At 31.2% G+C, this 27,097-nt stretch overlaps 1 protein-coding gene across 2 annotated transcripts in view; it reads right to left on the reverse strand.

Moving 5' to 3' along the window:
- Positions 1-1,568: 1,568 nt before the first annotated feature.
- The window catches only part of LOC124365952 (cytochrome P450 4c21-like), a 47,294-nt gene continuing 21,765 nt past the window's right edge, over positions 1,569-27,097 (reverse strand). For both annotated transcript variants that reach the window (XM_046822097.1, XM_046822098.1), the window contains exons 8-13: positions 13,701-13,764; positions 10,864-10,964; positions 8,658-8,726; positions 7,620-7,788; positions 3,043-3,222; positions 1,569-2,299 (exon numbers count right to left, since the gene is read on the reverse strand). In XM_046822097.1, coding sequence (XP_046678053.1) covers positions 2,142-2,299; positions 3,043-3,222; positions 7,620-7,788; positions 8,658-8,726; positions 10,864-10,964; positions 13,701-13,764 — 741 coding nt within the window. In that variant the 3' untranslated portion in view covers positions 1,569-2,141. The remainder of the gene's footprint in view (positions 2,300-3,042; positions 3,223-7,619; positions 7,789-8,657; positions 8,727-10,863; positions 10,965-13,700; positions 13,765-27,097) is intronic.

The following is a 27,097-nucleotide window of genomic DNA, read 5'->3' on the forward strand; positions in this document are numbered from 1 at the left end:
TCAGCGGGAAGGTAATATCATTCCAGGTGACCGGTACTTTTATAATCATAGTAGTGCAGCTTTCAAGTGCAATATGTTACAACTTCAATAACCTAGTTAATATTACTGATACCACTGTTATATATTGTTTGTATGTTATTTTTGTCTGCTATATTAACATTGTCTATATTTATTTGTTATTGATATTGTTGATAGGTGTATGTTACCAATTGTGATTCTAAATTACAAATTATTGTTATTCTAAATTATAGTTGATTCGTTTTTGTTATAGTGATATAAGTAACTACTTGTAATTTGTTGTAAATTTTTTATTTCTAGTTTTCATTACAGCTGTGTAATTTCTCATTTATTAAGCACTCACTTGGCTTTTTTATGCACGACCTTCTACTTATAAATGTTCATGTACTCCTTTTAAACAAGGCATTGCCTTTTGAATAAATAAAGTATACATGTATTAATAGCAGTATGTGTCTCACATATTCTATAGTTAAAAGTAAAATATGCAACTCTAAAACATTTCCAGTTTATTTGAATATTTGATGAAAAACGAGAGGAATATGCACGCGAGTGTATAAGCGGACACGTTCAGTAAAAATGCCTCTGCTTGAATGATTTAGCTTGGGAAACACCTCACATGCAGCTCTGTCAAATTTATTGGGTATCACTTACTAGCTTATAACTTTTATTTGTAACCGCAGTAATTTGGTTGTTGGCCTCTTAATATAGAATGTATGCTGAGCTATTGTTAAGGTCTTCTAGTTTACACTAATTAAACATTTGTAATGTAATGCACGTTTTTGGATTATTATTGACTTTCTGTGCAGATCTATCTTCAGCCAACAGATTATAAACTGAAACTGCCAGTAAAAAGTCTGCTAATGCCAATGAGTTGAAAGGGGCCGAGCTGTAGCATAGACGCAGATTAACCAATAAATTAACAGTGTAACAAAATCTTGATCAATATGGCTTTTGAAATGGCCAAAATCGTTAACTTAACCCCTTACCTTAACCGTTTAGTCAGATATGTTTTATGAGCATTTTATTTTTTTAACGTCTTTTGACTGAAGATGCTGCCACAGTTCTAAATATTGCAAGAATTTAATTGTGTTAACAATATTTCGACGTCATGTAAACGAGAAAACATAATAATCATGTACGGCGTAAGTATAACAAGGTTCTATTGAAGTACATAATTTATAAGATTTTATTAAAAAAAACACTATTTTCAAACCTGTAAAATCATGAGAATATATGTTTACAATATTATAAAATATGCATAGAATTTAAAAAAATGGCAGTTTTTGTTACATTTGTTAAAAAATATATTTTAAATAAAGGGTTTTTAGTTATTTGTTTGTACTGTGAAACTTTTTCTTTCCAAATTTATCTTTTCCAGCAATGATGTGTACTTGTAAAACAACTTAGGTTAATAAGTATATTGTAGACCCAATTGTCAAGGACTTTTTTCTTTTTATAAATCAATTTATGTTTTATTTTAGCTCACAATGTTATACAGTTAGTGATGTAGAAATGTAGGAAATTTGGGATAGGATACTAGTCACTTCCAATAAAAGAATAATATCCTACTTTTATTTGGACCAATATCACCTTACATTTAACAATAGTCAAGTTTAAAATAAGACAGCAAAACTCAACCGCCTCATAATTCAAGACTTGTGTATTCAACGGAGAGAATTTATTGTAAAAGAAAATTAAAACAAATTGTTTAAACATTTAGTAAAATAGTATAATATGATCTGGCACAATACAAAGAGATAATAATTATTGAATTTAATTTGATCAAACATCAATATCTCTAAAAAAGTTACATTTTTATTTTGTAATTGTAATCAGTAATGGAGTCCTATTAATAATGAACGCTTTCATTATATGGCAAACAGAGTTATACAATAATTATGGCGAACATTATAAAAATAGCGCCTTTAATAAATGAATAAAATATGTTCTGCAAGATATTAAAACAAAAATAATTTGTAGTCCATTGAGTACAAAATACAAAAAGCGTCAGTTTTGCAAATTGTGTTTTTTAAATTCTGAGATTTAAACTTAAGATAGCTAAGCAATGTGTAATAAACCAATTCTATAGGTCACTTTTGTAAGAGATTAAAAGTAAATCCTTGCTATCGTGGATGGAAGGAGACCAGAAGAGGAGTCTTGCTGTACATCACCACCTTCAGCTCGTACTCTATATCCGACAGTTTAGTGTGTGACGTCACCCTTAGGCGTCTCAGGATATGTACCAGGGCTGTCTTCAGAAGCATCATCGCATATATCTTACCTGAGAACACGCCAGTACTATCGTCTGTTAGGTGAACGTAATCAATAATATATTAAAACAGTTTTTCTCTGAATGTTAAGAAATAGAAAATTAATTACAATGAATCATACTTTACGTCCTAATGCCTCTAGTAATTTTCTATTGCTGTATGCAATTAAAGTTCTGACGATATAAATGTTGTTTAAAATTAGTAAAATCCACCAAATTACAAAGCTACACGATAGGAGGGAAAATGTCATTTATATCTGGCTTCCCGCACTATATTTTTATAAGAAACTTACTTCTAGACGTCATATGGTTTTTCACTTCCAAATATGCAACATCGAGTCCAAGGAATGTTATACCACGGGATTTTTGGAAAATTCTTAAACAAGTTAAGTACAATCATATGACATGTTAACATGCGATATAGTGGTCTACTGTGCATATTTTGACAGATTTCATCTGTAGACTTTACATTTTGCATGAAACTACATTTCTACACAGACAAGAATGAGTTTGATGAAGGAATTTTCCATGCATTTTCAAACTTGGACTTTGGCGTCATTGAAGGTTATTATTCAGTAGACTGTCACAATTACCATTTTTGCCTAGTTCTGCTTCATTTTTTATACGCAACGCTTAGTAATAAAGTTTAACTATTAGAAAAGTTAGGAATATAAATCCCTTGCTCACAGAATAAATTATTAAGAGCTACGGCCATTAGTGTTTTGTAATTTTATGTTATTCTATGCGTAGCTCACCTATGCAGTTACGAGGGCCAGCGCTAAACGGCAGGAAAGAGTAGTTGTGTCGTTCCTTTTGTTTTTCTGGAGAGAACCGTTCAGGCAGGAACAGTTCAGGTTTTGGGAACTGCTCTTCGTTCCAACCCAGAGCATGGAGCATTATCGCTACTCGACTACCAGCTGGCAGTGTGCATCCGGCTGGAATGAAATAGTGCTTATAGTATAGTTGCAAAACGCTAATTGTATGGAAGGTGAAGTTTGGAAACTAGTCTGGAACCAAGAAAGTATCTAACTTTATCCAAATTACTGATCACTTAAGTCAATAATTAGTGCATACTGCTACAAAAATAAAACAGTCCTTCCATCACTGTCGGAAGAAGTAGATAGATTTTGTGACAAATGAAATATTATTAATTTATTCTCAGGGATTTCTTATAGGATTCTTCATTCAGTCAATGTGGAAACAGTTTGAGACACAAAAAATAATTATAACAAGCAAAAAATGAAAAGAATTAAAAATTACCGGACAGTTTTAGTTTTTCTCCATGTTCATAAAGAACCATTTTTAACTTTTTAAGGTTAAATGGCCGCCATAATGTGAAGAATTGGCATACCAGTGTGGTAAAAACACTTAGTCAAAGTATTTAAAGGATCGAATTTCGTCACAAGTTTTGAGCTGGTTTGAGCGTTCGTATAGCCAGTTCTTGGTGATAAAAAATTTATGTAACTAACACGTATTAAAAATCTCTAAACCAAGCATTCCTTACGTTCCAAGCTGGCGAACTACCTTAGCCGAGAGTCCCGGCTGAGCAAGCATTTTTTGTGATTCAATGCTTATTGAAAAATTAAATTAGGTCACTACCATTTATTCAAACATAATTAATGTAAATAAAGGTTGTTTGGCAGGTATTTGGTCTTCCGATCATATGTTAATTGGTTTATTTAAATGAATATGTGACAGATACGGCGAAATACAAAACAATTTAAACGTGAAAAGTAAGGGCTCTGTGGTGCAGTGGTAGCGCACTCACTTCATTTTTATTTATCTCCAACGGTTCCACTATTTATACATGAGTTAACTTAACTAAGGATAAACTAATCAAGATGGCATACAATGACTAATAACTGTGGTAACAACAATCCAATAACATGTCAAAACTAGTAATGATAACTGATAACACAAGGAGACATTATGCAATAATTTATAACAATAGATAGCTATCATACCAAATAATGCAGGAGCAACTAGCAAAGAGAAACAGAACAATGTAACAATTATGATAATAATAACTTAACAATGAGATAAATATATAAAAACAAGCAACGATATAGATATATTAGAATGTAACAATGAGGTAAATATGTAACAGTATAAAAATGATAAAAGTATATGTAACAGAATAACAAACAGATAAATAATAACAAATTTCAATACTGAAGATGAGGTGTAATGTGACTGTGTGTGTGTGTGTGTGTGTGTGTGTGTGTGTGTGTGTGTGTGTGTGTGTGTGTGTGTGTGTGTGTGTGTGTGTGTGTGTAAGTGGGTGTGTGGGTGCTGAAAATCTTAATGTTATCTGCAAATAATAGAAGCTTGGATGAGATCACACTAGCTATGTCATTAATAAATAAGCAAAAGAGCAGTGGCCCCAAGTGTGATCCCTGAGAAACTCCTGACGGTACCAAGAAGGGTCTAGATGCATTGCCATCACACTTCACAACGAGAGAGCGATCACAGAGGTAGCTCTTCATCCACTGTAGCAGAGGTCCCCAAATTCCATAACCTTCAAGCTTAGCGACAAGTAGACTGTGGTTAATCCTGTCAAACGCCTTGCTAAAATAAAGGTAAAGGCAATCCACCTGGCAAGAGTTATGAAAACTTGACATTATATATTCCTGGAATATCAACAGATTAGTTGTTGTTGAGCGGCCCTTTAAAAACCCATGCTGTTCCAAGCAAATGCGATTTTTGAGCTGGAAGTATATGCTATCCAGTATGATACTTTCAAAAACCTTGACCAGAGTGGACTGTATTACTATTGGTCGATAGTTTCTAACGACTCCTCTACTATCAGACTTAAACACCGGAATGACAAAACTCCGCTTCAAAGATGATGGGAAAATCCCAGATGCAAGTAGACATCCGAAGAGAATAGTTAAGTGAACAGCAAGTACCGGGGCGCAGAACTTTAAAACAACAGGAGGAATGCCATCAGGGCCAGCACTTTTCCTTGCATCAAGCGATTCCAGTTTCCCGAGAACGTCCACAGCTGTCATCGAGCAGCCAGATATGGTTTCATTCCACCCAAACTCAAACTTGGGGATAGGGACGTCTGTGTTGCTAAAAACTGATGAAAAATATTGGGCAAACATTTCACATTTACTATATGGTTCACTTGCTTCCACTCCATCAAAGGCCAGTGCCGGAATACTATGAGAACTCGTAAGTCCGTTAACATGTGACCAGAAAGATTTCATACACAAGGGTATACTGCTTTCCACTCTACTGATGTAATCAGAGTGACACTGCCGTGTAAGATCCTTACATTTCCTTCTAGCTCCACTAAAAGTCTCCAGGTCCAATTGTGATAAAGACTGCTTGTAAATTTTATGTAAAATTTTTTTATTAAGAACTGCTTTCCTTAACTCGCTTGAAAACCACGTTGGATATTTGACTCTGCCGAAACTCTTAGTAGGATTATTGGCCCTAATCAGAGAAGCAAGGTAATCACTAAAGTTACTAAAAGCCTGTTCGGGATCTTTTAAGTCATTGAGTGTGGGGTAGTGAGGAGCCTGAAGGCCATGAAACACAGCATCTAGGTTGCATATGCGAAAATCCAATGCCTCGATCCGAACCTTGGAGGTCGACGACTGCAAAGCTTCCAGTGTAAAAAACAAGGCAGGATGGTGTCTATCTTCCTCCAAAAGTAAATCATGCGCATGGACGACCTCAGACGTCAGAACAGAGGTAAAAATCCAATCGAGACAAACCCCTCTGTAATTTGGTACAGCATTCACTTGTGTAAAACTACAAGCAGAAGAAAGGTCCATAAGACTAAGGGATGAGTCAGAAGCCGCTGTAGTGTCCATGAATGTCCAATCTGTATCAGGCTGATTAAAATCTCCCATCAGCATGACTTCAGCAGATTCTTCTATGGAACGAAGAATCTCATCCACAGCGTCTCGAAAACCCGAATACATGTCAGTGGGTTGGTTGGGAGGTATATACGCAATGCCAAGGAGTACTGTAGACGATGAAAACCTGCATAAAACGAAGAGACATTCAATACTGCTCATGCTAGTAGGAATCCTGATGCAGGAGATACTGTTTCGTACAGCAACAAGAACTCCTCCTCCACTTGTCTTTACACTGGTAAGTGAAGATCTATCACATCTGAATATGGGAAAACCGGCAAGACCAAGCTCAGAATCAAATATGTCAGGAGTTAGGTTAGAGCTATTAGTGATAGGATATCATAAGACAACGTACTTACTGCTTGAGACAAGGAGTTTAACTTACTTCTCAAACCATTCACATTTTGAAAATAACAAGAAACAGATAAGGGGGAACCGTTGGAATCTACGCGTTTTTTGTACTCTTAACAATACGTGGAACGTTGTTTATGTACGTAATAGTAAGATTAAGTTCACCGAGAGATTTCCTTGACTCCAGCTCAGAAACCACAGACTTGAGGTAGCTCTGCTCCTGAGGAGTGCGATCTCTGGTAACTCTGACAGCTGATAACTGCACATCAATTTTACCTGCAGACTCCTGCAAGAAATTGGCCAAGATCAAGCGAGCATCTTGTTCACTCTTAAGGATCGTTTTAAGTGGCCTAAGCCTGTCGCTAGGTTTTTTGCCAACACGGTAGGTTTTTACACCCTCATTAATGAAACTGTGATGACACTCTTTGAACAATTTGGTGACTAGTTCCAAATCATGTTTAATTATACACTTAGCATCAGGGCTATTGTGTTCAGGAAGATTATACACCATGAAGTTTAATGCTCGTCAAGTACCCTCATTTATCTCAGTAACAACATCTTCCATACTATTACACTGTAGAAGTTTACAATAATTATAACAAGACATAACAGTACATAAAGGAAAAACACAATGTCCCAGGTAAAGCGTGAAGATAAACTGTTTATATAGTGCACACTTGAACTCCAACGATGGATTCAGAAGGCAGTGGTTTTTGCCGAGCGCAGTTATTCTCTATGTAGAGCAGTGTTTCTGTTTCTCTATGTCTACGGTAGTGACGTAACGTATGACAATGTTCACATCGGGAATGGCGGATGTGGAACGACAAATTAGCTTGATTATGAAGCCTATCATGACACTAAAGTTCAGATACTGGTGAAAAAGTCAGGAAAATGTCCCAGGATAACTGACAGTCAACAAACACAGAGACTTACAGTTCTTTGCTGATCGCACTAGTGCAACCTCCTTGTGAAAAACACTTATCAAAACACATATAGCACATATTTAGCAAGAGACGTTTCACTGTTCACGTTTCATTCCATGTACCTCATTCCATTGCTTATATGATTAGTTACAAAAGAGGACTTATGCGATCGACAGATCATCAACTTACGTAACTTAGTGTCTTTGGTGGCTTTCCTCATGATCCCAACTATGTTACCATGGAGTCTAAGGCTCTCTAGGATGACCTGACCAAGGTACGTCATACCGTTAACGTCACCAGCGGTAACGTCACGGTCCAAGTCTCCCATTACTTCCTGGATCTCCATGAATATCTTGTCCTAAACATGGGAGCTAGAATGTAATTGGATATACTGATTTGGTATCCATGAATATGTAAACAAGAAAGCTAAAATGTAATTATAAATATACTGACGTGGTGACGTTACGGTTCAGGTCTCCCATTACTTCCTCGACTTTGGCTAATATCTTGCCCTAAACATGAAAACTAGTATGTAATTAGATACTCTAGGGCGGTGATGTAATGATAAATTTATCTCATTACGTCTTGGATCCCACCGAATATCTTGAAAATGTAATTAGATATTCTGTGATGGTAAATGTATAGCCCATATCTCCCATTACTTCCTGGGTCTCCATGAATATCTTTTCCTAAATGAGCTATGATGTAGTTAGATATGATAACGTAGCTCTATTTTGCTTCATATACAGAATGTAATTTTGCAGTACAAATTAAGTTTTGTCACATATATAGTAATCACTGTGTTATTAAATTTAACTACTCTGCAACTTAAGTCCACGATGTTTCATAAACGGATCTCCTGTACTTGAGCTCTTTAAATCATTGGCGGTCTTACTAGGCTAATTTCTTTATTCTTAAATATATTTCGAGCTTCACAAGGCTCTTACTCTTTTTCACAAGTTTTTACAAGTTTATACCATTGTTATGTTTCCGCTATTTTCAATATTGCTTTTAAGTTCAATACCAAGTGGATCGTAAGTCACTATTTATCTAAGATAAATCTAACAATAAAACTCTGAACGGAATTATTTGAAAAATTTATTCTTGAATGATTTTTTATCATTAAAAGTAGAGGTGTTATGTTTATAACATGAAAAAATATTGCTGTAATTGTTTGTATAATCTATGCGAAATTGATCATATTTTATGATAAATTCCATACTTTACCTGGATTTCCGGGTGGTGTCCTAAAGTGAAAATCAGTAGATTCAGACAAGAAACAACTGTGTCAGATGCCTAAAACAGAACAGTTATCCTGATTATTTTGCTTTTGCCAATACACTCTATGAGTTCACGTTTCATAGCACGACTTGCTATCCAGATCAAATTTTCAAAAAGTTCTCTTCTTAAATATAAGTCACAATTTGCATGGTGATAATTTTCATAGCAATAGTTTGATACTTTCTTTCAAACTTCATAGTGTAATTCTGGTAAATATACTCGTATCACCTACGCCCAAAATTCAGCAACGCCTAATTGCCGTAATAGTATAATTTTGGATATTTGTTCATAAACATATTATAGTAGAAAACTACTACAATTAATGCTATCACATTAAGAAATTTAAAACTTTCTTTTAATTCGTTTGTTTAAAATTTACATTGTAACAGGAACTCGGACATTTGCCACAGTTATGTGGGCAAAAATTCTATAAGGACTGTAAGACATTAGGTTAGCTTGGACGAAATAAATAAATACAAAAGTTATGACTTTGAACACTTCAGTCTTACTAAAGTAGAGATGACATTTGGACAGACTGGATATGTAACAGTGTGTTCTGACCTTTTTAATTGGCAGATTTAAGGAATGATGAATAGTCAGCATGCACGTGAGTTGATTTCATATTCCCTTAAATTTCCTGCTATTACAACCATATCTTCTTTTTAGACAGATAAACAGATTTCCATGGGATTTTATGAAGGGTTCTTTAGATTGACGTTCCTAAATGGAAATATAACTCTTAAAACGTACATTTTGTCATTTTATCGTTTCTTTTCCGAGTAGTTAATACGAATATTGTCCGAAGAATAATATTAACGAGTTAAAAAATATACAACGTTCTCTGAGAAAACATTAAATATTACAAGTTCTTAGATACATTTGATTTTAGCTTAAATTTGATTTAATTAAAACATTATAAGATAACATAATTGTTGTTATTTACGTAATAAGTAGAAATTTTTTATCCCTGCTATGGTGTAATCATAAATTCATGAAAACTTGACTAAATTGAATAAGTATTAAACATATACATAGATTAAGCATTGCCTTTAAAATGATTAAGGTACAACCTGATAAAATTACATTTAAGTATTGATGAAGATTTGGACTGGTCATCTTTTGGTTTATGAATCACCATACAGTATTGCTGAATTTAGTTTATTAATCTGACGGTACGAAATAGAAAGGATATTATAAACATATCCAGAAAAGGAAGAAGGTGTGGAAATCATTGTTGTAAATTATTAAATGCCTAAATATAGCCAGATATTGTACCTTTCTTGTAAGAAGTATGCATGTGAAAACAACGAGAAATGTCATTTTATTTAATGAAGTATGTTATTGGAAATATTGTAGGAGGAACATTTAAACTACATAATTAGAATATTCTCCTTATTTGATTTTTGCGTTGACTACAATTATGCATTCACGCACATGTTAACTTCTAGAAAGTTTACACTTTCCAGTTAACCTACACTGAATGCAGCAGAAACCGATCTCACATCCGAGCAACCATTTGGATGTCCAGGAGTGGCACATTACTAACCGCAAATGTATTGGGGTAGAAGGTTCAATCTATAGGTGTCTATTAGCCTGGACGTGAGGAAATGCTGTGCCTGCCCGCTTTGGCTTAAGAGCTGGCCTTCCCTTCTTCTAAGTTGTTACGAGAGATATAGCCCGCTATTCCTCCTCATGTAAACTTGTCAAGAGACGGCCCCTAACTCCAACCCTACCTACCCCGAATATCCTCTCGTTCCGGAAGAGAGTGAAAATGTCCTTTTAGGAGAAAGTATAATGACACATTTTTCAACTTTTTGCCCTAATTTAACAATACAAAATTGCATGCCTACAAAGTTTTATTCCATTAAACGTTATTATTTAATTGTATGCTTAAAAATTATACAGAAACTAAAATATATGGTAAAGATTTGATATTAAACAAATATTAAGATATTTTTAAATTTCGAAAAAGTGACTTTATTTACAAACTATATACTATATTTTTAGTTCATCAATCTGACATGAATTACTTGGTTTTAAAATAAAAATAGATATTTATCAGTCAGACATTTTATTCATATCTAGAGTCAGTATATACATATTGTCTGCAAAATTACTTTATTGGGCTGTAAATTCTGATGTTTATACTTACACCTGCTACCATAGTAGTAACTTCATCCCTCCAATCATGGTCTTCCACTATTAGTGGCAGATTATCAAACATTACATCCACCAAGTTTATTCCTGACAAGCCTGAAAATCAAACATGCATATATATGCGTAACTGTTTATTTTTGACGTAGGGTACTTTAAAATTCTGTAATTTACTATGTTACTGTGCCTTTTTAAAAGTACACGTGTATTTATATACCAGGCTATACGCTGGTTACAGTGGAACGATAATTGGTTGCCACACACCGAGTAACATCCTGGGCCGAAGAGCGACTCCCATGGACCTATGTTTACCATTTTCGATTTCTATATAGAGGTAATAGAGGTGGAATTTCACATATAATTTCAATCCTATAAATTAACTTATTTCAAATTTTCTGTGTATATAGAAATCCACACACTAATACAGCAATCTGCTTCCTCATGTTATGAGAGAGTCCACTAAACGCTTAATAACCTACTGTTACCCATACAGGACACGGTAGTATCATGTATTAACTGGGGTTTAGTCTTGGCCTCATTATTCTCAGGCAGATGTGAGTTATAATAGAGTTTAACAACGTTTAACCCTCATCATACTTGTCATGATGTATAGACTATAAAAAGTGCGCTAGACTACCTTCCCCTTCGCACACCGATCGGTAAGCTGATGTCAGTATAGGCCGGCCTATAGTGCACGAATCTTTGTTTCACGCCTTTATTAGTTGAATACGTTTTCAAGGTGAATTTAGTCAAACTTTATTATGTATATTGAAGTAATGAGAGTATGGCTTAACGTTAATATGTTATATCAGAGAAAACCTTAACTTAGGCTTATAATAGAAACAAAACTTGTAAATTAACCGTTTACCAGTAATTCTTCAAAGATTTAGATAATGTTTTCAGTGATATAACAAATAATAACGCAATAAATATTATTTAAATTTTTGTTTTAATTTCAGTGGCTGATAATGTAATTATAAAACATACACGTGACAACTTCTTTTTATGCTATCACACAGCTACACATTATCTCTCAAAAAAAAAGGTTTTTCTTTTAAAAGTATTCAAATAACGTCTCAGATATTCTTTAAAACGTAGGTTTTGATATACTTTGATCTTTGACTATAAATTAAACTGATAATCTTTCTAATAATCTATTTTTCTAGTTTCGGACTTTGTTTGTTTTATTTTCTTAATCTTTCTTCTTTCAACTTCCAGCTTGAATAGAATTTAATCCTCATTGCAATATTCGTAAAAATAAATCTACGTTTGAGGATGAAAGTGTTTATTTTGATTTTTTGTTAGATAATTACTTTTTCCGAAAGCTTTTTTTAAATCCCATTTTTAGCCATGAAGTTATATAATAATATAACACAATTAAGGACACTAGTTATAAAGTGAATTTTAGAAGCCCAGCTTTTCAGAATGTACAATGATAAACTTAACATTGCTTACTTAGATAGCTTATTTTAAATGCTTTCGTTTAGTTTTTTCTTCGTTATTCTAAAGTTGTTGATGAAAATTTCCCTATAAATGACAATTCCAATCCCGTTCGTATGTTTTTGTTTTTAACCTTATTAACTTTTTTTCTTCTTCCAAATTTATTATTTTGTCAGATACTTTGAAATTGATCAATTTTCATAACTATGTTTGTTATATTCCGTCTCAAAACTACAGGTCGTGATAAACATCTTTCTGTAGGATTACTAGACTAACTTCTTTTGCACTTCTTAACTATTTTTGTTGTTGTTTCTTTATTTGCCTCTTATCCATCTCAATAAGTGACAATTTACAAACAAAAGAGGTAAAATTTTTAGAGAATAACATTTTTTTTTTATTATTTTCCGTTCTTCTCCTAAAAAAGCTGCTTTTACATTTTGGATAAAATCTGACTCCAAAAAGCGCGTTGAGATGTGTTTGGATTGAAGGGGTTTTATCTTTTGCACATATCAGCCCAAATTATCCGCGAATCGTTGAATTTGGGAAAAGTGAAATAAGATTTAACTTCATTTAGTTGTTTTGTTGTCACATGGCTGTTTCGTTTTTATTACAGTCTGCTACAGTGCAACAGGTCCTAGGCATTATGGTATGTATGTACTTTATATAAAAAGCAAAGATTTATAGCTGAATTAAATAATTAAGGAGAGAAAAATTAAAATTATTGTTTTTACTTTATTGAAACAGTTGAAAACAGGTAGGCCTAGTAAATTGACCAAAACGTTCTATAAAGGCTTACTGCTAGGTTGTAAGTCACTAAATGTAAATATATAAAAAAAGGTTTTGCTGAAGTTGCATGCAAATTTTAAAATTTATAGCTATATTTATTACTATGGCACATATTAAAATGCCATTATGGTAATAATGTCTATTTTCAAATTGATTTGCATCCCAATTTTATCGTTACCATCGTATTTACCCATTCGACGAAAATAAATAAATCTGTTAGCGCCAAACCCATGGAGTAACATGAATCAAACTCGATGAAATGAAGCACTGTAAGTATCAAGTTTACAGGTTCGTTCGTTTTGTGTATGGACAATCAAATAGGCAGACAGAACAAAAATAAAATCTATCCAGTTCCTCAACTGCATTAGTCTTCACTAACACTTAGCCAATTACATTATCAACTTTGATCAGACTATTACACGATTTAAAGGGTAAATCTTTATTTAGGTGGATAGTGCTTTGATTCAAGAATGTTTATAGTTCTCTTATAAATCGTCATTAATGAAGTGGTGACAAACAAACGATAAAACAGTGCTTTGATTTGAGAATGTTAATAGTTCTCTTGTGAATCGTTGGTGATACAGTGGTGACAGACAAATGTCTACTCACCGGCATTGCCAAGATTTGGATCTGGAATTATTTCCTTTCGAATAGTTTCCTCTTCTTTGCAACCCTGTGGGAAGAATTAATATTTCAAATAATAATTCTATATATATATATGTATATAAAGTTATATATATATATGTATATACAGTTATTATATATATATATATATACACACACATATATCTATATATATATAATATATATTATGTATATATATATTATATAAGTAGATATGAATATGCCGATTCTAGACCACTTTCGGAGCCAACAGTAAATCAATGGAAAATACTGTTTAAAGGACAATAAACGAATCTGTAACTCACGAATGAAAAATAACCGAATCTATAGCTGTTTGCTTCTACTTTCTTAAGCTGTTTTAATGTAAAATCTCCTTAGAATCAATGTAAAATATATTGGAAATGTTGTCAAATCTGCTGCGAATAAACGAAAAATCTTCGAAATCTTAATAAAATTTAATCAATTTAGAAGTTTTTTTACTAAAAACATACTTTAATAAAAAAACTTTTCTACTAAATAGCAAACATGAACTCACCAAGCTCTCTTCAGTTTCTAGCATTTAAACAGTGCAACAAAGATGAATTCAACGAATTACCAACACATTTTATAGAACAGTTGATACCGTCCTTAAATGATACAGAATTCATTGAACTTGTAAATTCTTTTGCAGAAAGAACGAATGATGGAGGGTTGTTTTTTCTTCATAAAGCACGAAATGTATTGGATTGTTTATTTCACTTAATTACGAAAGATATTGAAAAGAAATTAAAAAAGAAACAAACAGAGAGTTTTCATCGATATTTTATGGAATTTTTTAAATATTGTACGTTTTTCGAATACAATCAAGACTTAATTGTTGAATTCCTTAGGATTTTTTGTGAGAATCAAGATTTATCAACAAAATTCATTAAAGATCACTATCAGATTTTTCTTATAAAATATCACTATATTTTGCGTGAAACAAAAGGTATTACTATAGATAATATTCCATGTGATTCTGAAGAAGAGAGACACAAACTATGGTTATCAAAAGAGTACTATGAATTGGGGAACGAATGATAATCTTCTATTCTACAAAATTGACGGTAACACAGTCTTTATCTTTAATAGTCTTATTTCCAGTAACAACCAAGTGTAATTTATCATGTTTATTCAATTCTTTAATCTTTTTTTCATCCAAAACAGTCAAAAGTCTGTTCGGTAAGTGTACTTTATAATCTTCCAACTCGGCAATTATTGTAAACCCGAATTTATCTTTTATTTTCTCCAAATTCAAAATTTTGTATTTCTTATTTTCTTCTAATTCATTCAACTTCTTATATTCTTTAAACTTGAATTCACCAACCGAGTTCAACTCTTTCAAGAACTCCATTTAGATAGAAAAAATTTAAAGACGATGAAGATGAAATTTGCTAACAATCACTCGAGAAGTCAAGGAGAATGTGAGTAAAACCACATTCTTGTGACGAGGTTCATTATTTATCTTTTCCAAGTGTACTATTAAATCATCGAGGATTTCTGGCTTAAAATCGTAGACAAATTCAACATCCAGATAATGAAAAAAATACAGGTAATATCTTTTCATAATAAACGTGTGTATTTAAACCAACAAACCTAATGTATTCTTTGAAAAGGAAAATAATTTTGTCAATGGTTCTAAGAGATAAGTAAAAATTTTTATTCTGTTTTCTAAATTCTGTAACAAAATGCGTTTGCTTCTTGTCTCCATATTGTAATTTTCTAAGCAGGTTATTCAAATGTGTTAATTTATTTCGAAATTTCTTAGGTTTAGGTCTTTCGTACAAAATTAAATTACAACCTCTACAAACTAAATATCTTTTATCGATAATTTCTCCTCTATTAGAACACTTGTAACAGTTGGCATTATACTCTTCCATTCAAACAGAAAGATTTTTGGTTTAAATGGAGATTATGGAACTAACTCTGCCGAGATTTAAATTTTTCAGCGCAAATGTTTATGTTTATATTTCAACTACCGAGATGAAAAGAAATGATTTTATTTTATTATTCAACTATTTAGGATATTTTGTCTACGATTACAAAGATTATTATTACGGAAGAAATCGAGATTTTTCATCAGCGAAAGAGTATATTTTTGAAGTTTTAGAAGGAATGAAAGAGAATAATATGAACATCATCAATTATTGTTAAACACAAAATGAATGATTGTGTCTTTGGTGTAGTGTTGTTAGTGTGCGTGTTTGCGCTATGGGGAATCACATCACATTCAACTTCTACGGTGTCTATTGTTTAGTGACTTGGCCCTGCACTGCTACTGTCCAACCAAGTTAATGGCTAGGAGCTGTAATTCGGGTCTTAAACTCTGGATTTTTTTTCCCAAGTCTCAATTTTCTTTGGTAACTACTGTGTAGAAGTTGATGGAGAGATACAATTAGGGAATTTGTGTCGGGTGTTTTGTAAGTGTAATGTTGTATTAATGAATGATGTGAATGATGAATGTAATGAACGAATCAAGGAAGAGAAGGAGTTAAGGAATGAAGTGGAAAGTTGAGGAAGCGAATGGCGCGCCAACCACAGTTGTCATTACTCGGCTTGTTCTATAGTCATTACACTATGGCCACTCGTGTAAAGACTTGTCCCCAACCACTGAACGACAACCATGTCTTTCTCAATAAAAAGCGCGCCTGAAGCTCTGGGATTTGAACCCAGAACCTCAGGCTTTGAAGGCAAGCGTCTTACCAACTGAGCTACGGAGAGTCTCGAAAGTTATAAGCTATATCTCTGCTATATAAGTTGTTCTCACTTTTACAATTAGGAGTGCTAGTTTAAAAGTTTATTAATAATTTTATATTTCAGAAACAACTCAACCGATTTTAATGAAATTTGGTACACATATAGTGAATACTTAACTCTTTCGACTTAACTTATCCATAAGGGTGAAATCATCCCCTATTTCTTAATATTCATAAAAAAATAAAAAAAATTATCAGAAAAATCTGAAACTTCAAAAACAATCGAGTTCTACTTAAAATTTCATGAAAATAACAAAATTTTCAAAATCTACCCCAATCATCCCTTATCTTAAAACTCTTATATCTCGAGAACTATTACAGCTTTTGTGATGAAATTCGGTATATAGAATCAGTAAATATTAAAGTATTTTTTTAAATCATCACTTCCACTCCAACCCTAAAGTGACCTTGGAATAGTTTTTTCCTAATATCATCCCTATTTTTCAAAATTTTGTTATGTAATTTAAAATGTATACTTTTATCAATGTCTTTAACAATTCTGTAAAGTTTTAAAATTATCCGATGAATAATAGTGAAAATAACGCGATTTTTACTGAATTTCTCTAGTATCGTTCTTAATCGCATCATAGGCTAAAAATTTCTCAGAAACCACAACAACATAACAAATCGCGTTTGTAACAGCATTTTGAAAATCCATATTGATAATTATATCGTTCTTTGAACCAGAAATATTTGTCAAACTCTTTGTTGTATCAATTACATAAATGGGTCTATTCGCTAAAAATTCTTTAGGATTGTAATACATTTCCTTATTATTACAGTAAACTTTCTTAAAATCTTGATACATCTGATACATGATTCTGAAAAGACCTCCGGTAATGTTTAAATTTTGTAATTCATCTGGATAATAAGAACCGTTCAATTTTACTCTGATATTTTTTACATTCAAACTATCAAACTTTGAAGGATTTTTTTCTTGATTATTCTGTCTATCTGTTTGAAAACCAATGATAACGAACTTGGGATTGAAAATATTTCCATAAATATTTGTAATATCGAACGAATAAGTTGTTCCAGTAATACCTTTTTGTTCAATACATTGCCAATCTAGAAAATTAAACATAAAAATGTTTTGACTTTTTGTAATTTCATCAATCAACCTAATTTTACTCGTGGTTTTATAATCAATCATTGGAACTCTAATAATAAAATCTGTAATTATTATTTTTCCATCAACAGGCATAACATTTCCAGCTGCAGTCTTCAGAATCACATCATCGTCTTCTGCTCTTATAAAACTTAGATAAAATCCTCCTTTATAGATCGAAATAGTAACATTTTCAAAAAATCCTAATCCAAAATGAGATAAATTTCCAGCTGCTTCAAAAACAACAAATTTAAAATCTGATTCAAAGCCATTAGAAGTTTGAGAAATAACATCACTTTTTGAATACGAAATAGTTCCTTTAATTGTGCTTAATTGGCCACAGTTTCGTCTTCTTCTATCAATTTATTGTGTTTTCTTACTTCAATCTTAGAAAATAAAAACGGTATAAAATTATCGATTAATCTAACATTATCAGTTCCAAGATATGCTTGACCATCTTGTTTTGTTAAAGTTCCAGAAATATAAAACTGGAAGTTAGACGAGCAAAAATTATCTCCAAAATCAATACTAAACTCAGTTCTTTTATTCGGTTCATTCAAATGTTGTTTACTAATTGGATAGAAATTTTTAAACTCCGCCCTTTCAATATCGCCTAAATACTTTTTGTAGTCCACCATTTAATAAGAGAAAATTTCAAAATTCTTTGTACGAAAATTTTAACCATGTAAAGTCGATAAGAAAAGATATAAATGTTAGTCATTTTTTAATGATCTACTTCGTCATATTCAGGATTCTCTTCCTTAAATTTTGCAATTTCAGCCACATATTTCAATAAAATCTGCACAGGATAGTAACCACTATCTATAATATTATTTCAATCAACTGTATCTTTATTTTCATCCAAAAATCCTGTGCTCAAGTGTTGATAGAGACAAAGAACAGACATATGATCTTTTAATGGATAATGTTTATTTTCTTGAATGAACTCTGATGATAAAGTTTGATATTTAGCAATGTTATACCAATTCAATTTATTTACGTATAATCTCATCATATCTTCGGATAATTCATATTTTTGAGAAATATCATCCCAATGTTCTTTTTTCAAATCTCTTTCGTGTTGCATTATAAAAAGATCGAAAGCACTGGAATGTCCCGCCATCTCTATTTATTAAGAAAAAATTTCAAAATCAAGTTTTTATAAATTTCGTTACATTCAGCACATTTTCCAGAAATTCTTTTAACTCCATTGATGTTTGCATAGTATTTTATATCATTTGTTGCAGTTTTTTCTTTACATCTCACGCAGTATATGAGCGCCATTTATATAAGGAAAATTAGTCATCATAGCCGCCTAATCCATTAAATCTGTTATCAATATTTTCAAAAGTTTTATTAACATCTTCTTTAAATTTATTAAAGTTTTCTTCTAGTTTATTTACTTTATGGAGTTTATCATCTATTCCTTCAAGTAATTCACCATTACTTTTTATTTTATCACGAACATTATCTTGATATGTATGAAAATCTTCCTGAATTTTTCGAACTAGTTCTTTAACTTTATCTTCATATGTATGATAACGTTGCGCAATTTCTCTCAACTGCTCATTAACAGAATCTGTAAATGAATTATAATATTGCTCAAATTGTATAACTTTTTCAGCAATTTCACCAACATCGTCTACTGATCATTTACTTCTTTCTTCAAGTTTTTCATAGACTTCTAACTTGTCATAGACTTCTGTTGTAAAATCTTTAACATGCTGTTTATTATTCTCATAATTTTGTTTTAGTTCATTAAACATTTTAATATGATCTTCGAATTGAATCATTACAACAACATCAAACGGATAAATTCCCTTACTAACGCTGCTAAGTCTTTTTCCTTTAAAATCTAAGGCTTTTTTTAACATTCGGATCATGTAAATCAACAATATCGATGTTTTCTGATAATTTTAGAGGTTTTAAAATTTGTTTTTTAACAACAACATCATGTTTGTCAATACCAGGTCGAACACCGACAATTCTTTTCTTATTAGCCAAACTAACATAATTCTTTTCAACTTTGATCGCTTCAGTAATTTTATCAGCTTTTTCGATATGAGACATTAAATTGGTAAATATTTTTTCTGCACCATCTTCAAATTCTTTTTTCAATGTTTTTATTTTATCAGCAACTTCACTTGAACTCATGAAATTTGCAAGTTTGTTATCATATTCTGCTTTAAAATCTTCAATCTCAACAGCAAACATATCTGAATCTGGAAGGTTTTGTAATACATTTTCTAACTTGTTATCAAACTCATTTCTCAAACTATCAAAATTCAAACTATTATCTACATTTTGAATACTTTCTGTTATAATTTGTGTTCCAAATATATCAAAAATATTTTGTTAATCCATATTTATTAAGTAATAATTTGTTAACAACTTCTTTAAAATCTTTACCATCAGTCAACTCATTCAAAACAAAAACACATAAATGACCACAAATTGGGGGATCTTTATAGTCTTGAATTTGAGAATCATTATAATAAAGGTTCGATTTTTTCAAATATTGGATCAATTCTCTCGGTGGTTTGTCCTCAATTCTTCCATACGAATCAAAATAATACGCAATCTTATCATTTTTATAATAGCAAATCCAATGCGTTCCACTTCCCATAATCGAGTCTAAATTCACAATTCCACATTCAAATTTCTTAACTTTTTCAGGTAACGTATCTCTCATGAAGATTCCTCTAAAATGTTTAATATTTTTGCAGATTTCTTCCAATTCCCCGAACGTTAAAGGTTTAAATTTTTTTTCAATGTTTGATTTCACGTAATTCAAAGTTTTTTCATCTAATCCAGATCCTGTAACATCTTCCAACTCTTTATCTAACCAATTTAAAATGTTTCGAACAATAGGAATCACATCTTTTTTAACGATTGGAGCAGCTTTACGAACATAAGGAACAACATTTTTAACAACTGGAATATTTTCTCCAAAATCTAATAAATCTTTCAAAAGTCCACCATTTTTAAGTTGTTTCAACTGATTATAAGAAAATTCTATTCTGGTTCCTTTATTGTTTTTCTTATGTTTTTCGAGTTTATTGTATTGTCTATTTGTTAAAAATATCTTATCTTCGCCATTTTTTAGTTGATCTATTTTAAATTGAATACTAACGGGTATTTTTTTCTTAAAAGCGGATTTTATTTTTTCTTTCTGATTTTTGCTGAAATTTACGTTCACCTCCATTTATATAGTTAAAATATCAAGTACTCTTCGATTCCCATTCCTAGTTTTCTCTTCAAAAACATTGCTCCAGCTGTTGGAAGCGCAACAAATCTTTCACCTAAACTAGCATCTTTTGATAAAAATCTATTCATTGCCTTATCTTGCAAAACTTTATCTGCTATATGTCTGGAATTTGTGTCTCTATGTTTTGCATAAAAAATATCGTGTTCCATAGTAGCTTGATCTAATTTATTTATACCAGGATCTCCTCTTTTTAGTCTTTTTTTGAGTTTTGTGCTAGGCCCCAGATACTGATAAGTTGGTACGTGTAATTCAAAAGGTAAATTGTTGATAAAATCATTCAAAAGTCTGCTACCCTCAATCATAGATGAACTTATTGCCGGAAAAATTCGTTTTAAATATTTAATTCCATCAGGTTTTTCAATCACCTCATCAAGTTTGTTCGAAATAAAATCTTTAATCGCTTTCTTTCGTTCAAAAAATTGTTGTTTCCAGCCTTTTCTTGAGCATAAATATAATTAATAATTCCATCGAGTTTTGTCAAATCGTCGATATATCTGTATTCAATCTTATTATCACTGTATTTTCTTATACCTGATCCTTCGATTCGTTTTTCCAAAATTGGTTTAATTAATTTCATATATTTTTTACCTCTACTTGACTTAGGCTTCTTAGTAGATGGATCATTATTTTTGTAAATTTAGTCAGATTCCCATAAAATTTCTGTATACTTTTTCAAATCTTCTTCAGAATATAAATTATCTTTTGGATCGTCATAGTCTGTTAATAATCTCCATAAACCTTGAGTTCCTTCATATGTTTTTTCATTAATAATGATATCATTATGTTCAAAATTCACGGGCAAATTTCCAATCATAAAACTATTCTTTTTTTTATCCCAATACAAACCAAATTTATCTAGGAAGAAACTTTCTACCAATTTGGACCAACTATTATATCCATTGTTCTAGGACCTATTGGTTCAACTATTGTAGATTCTTCAATGATTCGAGGTGTTGAAGATGGTAATTTTGGCAATTCAAACTCTTCTACTTCAGATTCTGGAATCGAGATATCAGCAAATTGTCGTACAACTGGAACCAAATTCATCAAATTTTGATTATCACTTAAAACGTTTTCAATTTTACCTTCAACATTTTTAATTGCAGAAGTTACAGGTTGATTAATGTTTTGAATAAATTCTTGTTCTTTTTCATCAATTCGAATCTGTTCTTTAAATTCTTTGATTAATTTCTTTTCGATTTGATCAAGTTTTTTTTCGCTTCTTCAGAAGTTACGTTCACCATTAAATTAGAAAAATTTTGAAATGTGAACGTGGAACGTAAAAACGTGGAACGTAAAAACGTGGACGTGGAACGTAAAAACGTGAACGTGGAACGTAAAAACGTGAACGTGGAACGTAAAAACGTGGAACGTAAAACGTGAACGTGGAACGTAAAAACGTGAACGTGGAACGTGAACGTGAAACGTGGAACGTAAACGTGAAAAGATTTACCGTTTTTCAGTTGTTTTCATAATGTAAATAAAAAGTAAAGATAATGTAAAAATAATTATAACAAATATTTTATCAAGTAGATTTGTCAGACCACTGAGCAGCATTTATATTAGAAAATTTATTCATATATTTACCATTTTTAGGCTTCAAAGTTAGATTAATAGTTAAAAATCCATAGTCTTCTTTCCAAATTTTATCACATAATTCATTAAAGTGGTTAAAACTCATATCTGATCCCACATAATTGTTGTAAATATTTCTCGAATAGTGATCATCTTGCTTAAAAACACACAACATATTATTATTATTATTATATTATTATTTCTAATAACTTGTTTATCAACCTTTGAAAAGCATTGGGAAAGATAGATACAAGATATGTTTTTGTGACGAGACTTTACGAAATATTCCTTAATAACGTCCTGATTTTCCAAAATACAATCATCAAAAACGATTAACGAATTGGGTTTACATTCGCTTTAACGGAACTATGTCCTCAGAAGCATTATAAAAATGTGATATTTCTTTGCTTAAGTTTTTCTCAATATTTTGAATCTTTGTTGTAATTTTTTGTATGCGTCTTGTTCTAAAGATTTAATAAAAAACATACAAATTGGAATAAGAATCAACCTATTGTAGATAAAATTCAATAATAAAGTTGTTTTTCCACATCCACTTGAACCAACAATTAACAATCTGATTGGTTGATCTTTCTTATATTCTTCAAACGTTTGAAAGTTTTATCTGATCTTTTTTTGTTTTAAAAATTCCTCTATTTAAATAGCGAAAAATGAATCTGTTCAAGTTGACATCAGAAAGCTCTAAATTAGTTTTATAAACTTAGAACATCCTATTTTATTTAGAGGAAGAATCAAATTATTTTTACCGGTTTTAAAGCGGTTTTTATTCTGACAATTTTGTAATAAATATTAGTGAAAGTTCGCCTTATTGTATAGGATTTAGTGAGAAGAACATAACAAAATATTATGGTTTAAACAATGGATATTATACTTTCGATAAAATAAAAAAATTCCCTTAAATATTATCTGAAAACATTCAAACAATCAGATAAATCTTTAAACTTTGACGAAAACAAGTTTGAAATGCAAAAAAAAAATTATCTCTCTAATAAAATTCAAATAAAATCACCAGTAAGAATAATGTTTTTCAGCAATTATAGTAGATTTATTAGGGTTTGTTCAAGAAACTATTGAGCCAAATCAGGTATATTTAGGAAATAAAACGGCCAAAATTATACCGTTCGATGTAATTGAAGTACATTGTAATCTCGTTGAACCTAGTTTTGAAAATCATACCGAAGATTTTACACAAAGAATCTGAAATTTTGTACACATTTTTCCCAAATGTTGCTTATGGATCAAAAATCAGTGAAAAACCGAATGAAATCAATTATATTCCAATTAGAAAAAATATTAAAAGAATTCAAAAAATCGTTCTAACTATACAAGACTCTGAGGGAAATTTATTAAATAATGAGAGTAAAACAACAATATATTTAAGATTGTCGAAAGAATGATGAATCAAGGGGAGCTATTGAATAGCTTACCTTCAAACTTTTAAAACAACACTGTTTTCATTAATGAATCTGGGCTTTTATTCTCAAAATAAAAAATTACTATATAAATGGAGACAGTTGTAGAATCTAATAAATAATCAACTCAAAATTCAATAATACAAATATCTTAACGATTGTTGACGAGAAATAACGAAATTTGGTTCAAAGCAAAAGAATGTTGCAGAAATTTTAGAATATGAAAACACGAGGCAAGCTATCATAAATAATGTCGATAATGACGATAAAACAACTTTTGAATGTATAAATTTACAGGAGTCTATCCCATAGACCCCGAGAAAATATTCAAAAACATACTTCTTTCGTTAATGAATCTGGTTTATATTCTTTAATTTTGAGATCTAATAAGCCTGAATCGAAATTGTTTAAAAAGTGGGTTACAAAAGAGGTTTAACCCTCCATTAGAAAATTTGGTGAGTACAAACTTGAAAACAAGATTAAATATTTAGAGGACGAAGTTAAACACTTGTAAATTAAAGATAAAAAGTTACAGGATCTGTGTTATTAATTTTGATAAATCACAAAGATTTCTCTTGACCAATTGTTCTTATATTTGTTCGAAAATGTTGTTTTTTTTACTAATAATTCTTACATGATCATTGATTTTAAATTTAGTTTTCGTGTGAATTTCTGGTGGAATATACTTGAAAACGGTCTCTAATAACTCCTTTTCTGCATCCTTATCTACGTCTTTGGGCTTTCATTTTGATTGTGCTGTGAACTGTATCGTTATAATTGTTTACGATTTTTTGAAGAATATCGATCCATTTAAAGTTTTTATTAATCTCAAAAATTACTTTCATTCTCTCATTTTGAGTTCTGTTATATCTCTCTACAATACTTGATTTCTCTTCGTTTTTTCAGTATGATAAATCTTAATGTTATATTTCCTCAAAACATCATTAAATTCTTTATTTTTAAACTCTAAAACCCTATTTGTATGAAGTAGGTTTGGAGGTTTATGCCTGATTTTTATCGCATCTTTTACTATAATCTTCGAAAGCTTTTGAAACATCCTTGCCGTTTTTTCTTTTGATAGCTCTTGACCAAGCATATTTTGAGAAAGTATCAATAACATTTAACATATACTTGAATCCATCATTTTGATCTGAATAGTTAGACATTATAACTAAATCTGCTGCCCATAAATCGTCAATTCCTAACGTTATAATTGTTTCTCTTTTAAAAGTTTTTCGTACTGGTGCATGAAATTTTCTCTAGCTTCAATTTCTATCTCTTCTTTATTCTTCAATTCTTTCTTTGCTTGTTTGTCATTTGGATTCTTTATAAACTTACTCTTATTTGTCTTACATTTTGAACATTTTTGCTACAATTCTATACAATCCGTTTTGAGTTTGAACAATCTTAAAATCTATATTTTTCGTTTTATTTTTACATTTGTGACAGTGAATCAAATCATCTTCCATTTATATATCAAAGTTTCCAAGTTTATTTAATTCGTCTAATATATCGGATTTTGCTTCATTTTTATAGCCATACGGTACTGTATCGATCTTATTTTCTAGGACAGTTCTCTTATCATCTTTAGCGTTCAGTGCCAGCTTGTTTATGGTAACTGTGTACAACTCATGTTTGTAGCTTTTGATTACTGTCATCTCCCTAAATTCTTCTTTATCTTCGAACAAACATTTCTTCAAGTTTTCGATATTTATTGTTTTATTTGCAACGCTTCTCTTAATTCCTTTACATCTTACTGGAATTTTGTCTAAATATTTGTACGAGTACATTTTCGATCTCAATCCACAAAATTCTTCTAAAACTTCGCTATTTAACTCATCTTTGAATTTCCCTATTACCTTCTTATTTTTAGTAGTGAAACATTCGTGATCTTTTGGATAATCACTTGTATCAAAGTAATCTATATTTTCTTTAATAATTTTAAAAGGATCTCGTTTCAATTCTAGGAAATAACTGTCTGTATCCATGTAACACAGATTCAAATCTGGGTCTTCTTTAATTTATTGTAATAACACTCATACATTAACAATTTTGATAGGTCAAGAACTGAAAATCCTATGTAGATCGGTTTGTTAAATTTAACCTTTTGTTTGTACATGTGACTCGCTATACAGTTATCGTCAAAGATATTGAAACATTTGAAGTTCGTTTTCTTGGCCTGTTTCATTGAAAATTCTTCATTTCCTAGTTTGATATCACATCTATTTCGCACATTTTCCATAGATTTTCCAAAAACAGAGTTGTTCATGAGCTTATAAAAATCTTTCTCAAAGTCACTTGTAGCTTTGGTTCTCATGTTTGTGTTAAAAAAATCAATGTACTTTTTCATAAAAGACTTCTGATCGAATGCTATAACTCTATTCACATGTTTCAACACCATCCCTTGTTCGAGGTAAAATTTCAAATTTCTTGAATGAACAACGTATTCAGTTTTATCCAGTAAAGTTGTGCAAAGTTTGTTTTTATAATGTTTGGGAGCAAGAAGTAAATCCTTGTGATGTTCATGTAAATTCGTTGGATATCCTAGATCAAATTCGAGAATATAGCCATAATCTTCGTCGCCAGTGAGTTCTAAAATTGTTTCTTGCCATTCTGCTGTTGTGTAAGTTTTCGAATCCATCCACTTAATATCGCCATATGGTACATTTTGCATAAGACCATAACCATAAAGATTATTGGCATCGACGTACAACAGATAATTTTCAGGTTTTGTCTTATCGAAATCTTTCAAATATTTGTTATTTGCTTTCACATATCGCTTAATACATTGAGAAATACCTCCACGACTACCTTTTTCAATCATTAAATATATATTATAATCACTAATCAATTGTAATTCTATTTTCGTTAATTTTAACATAGCATCCCATGCGAGGCTTGGAGCTGTTAGATAATGTGCTGGATCAAGTTTGTAACAATTTAGACAAATGTTTCTGAAATTTTCAAATACATCAGCGAGCAATAGTACATCTTGGATATTGTACAAATCAGAGTAATTTCCAAGATTTGTATCTTTTAATTTGTTCCAAACGCTCAAATAATGTTGATAATCTTTCTCAGATATGCTCTCATCTGTCAAAAGTGAATAGAAATCTTCAATTTTCAGCTCTTCTGTGTAATCAAGTTTTTCAATACTATCGATAAATTCATAGGGAAATATTCCTTTTCCAGATAGAATTTTAAAGATTTCTTCTTCGTCATTTGGC

Source organism: Homalodisca vitripennis, chromosome 7 (genome assembly GCF_021130785.1).
Source record: "Homalodisca vitripennis isolate AUS2020 chromosome 7, UT_GWSS_2.1, whole genome shotgun sequence".
Taxonomy (NCBI): domain Eukaryota; kingdom Metazoa; phylum Arthropoda; class Insecta; order Hemiptera; family Cicadellidae; genus Homalodisca; species Homalodisca vitripennis.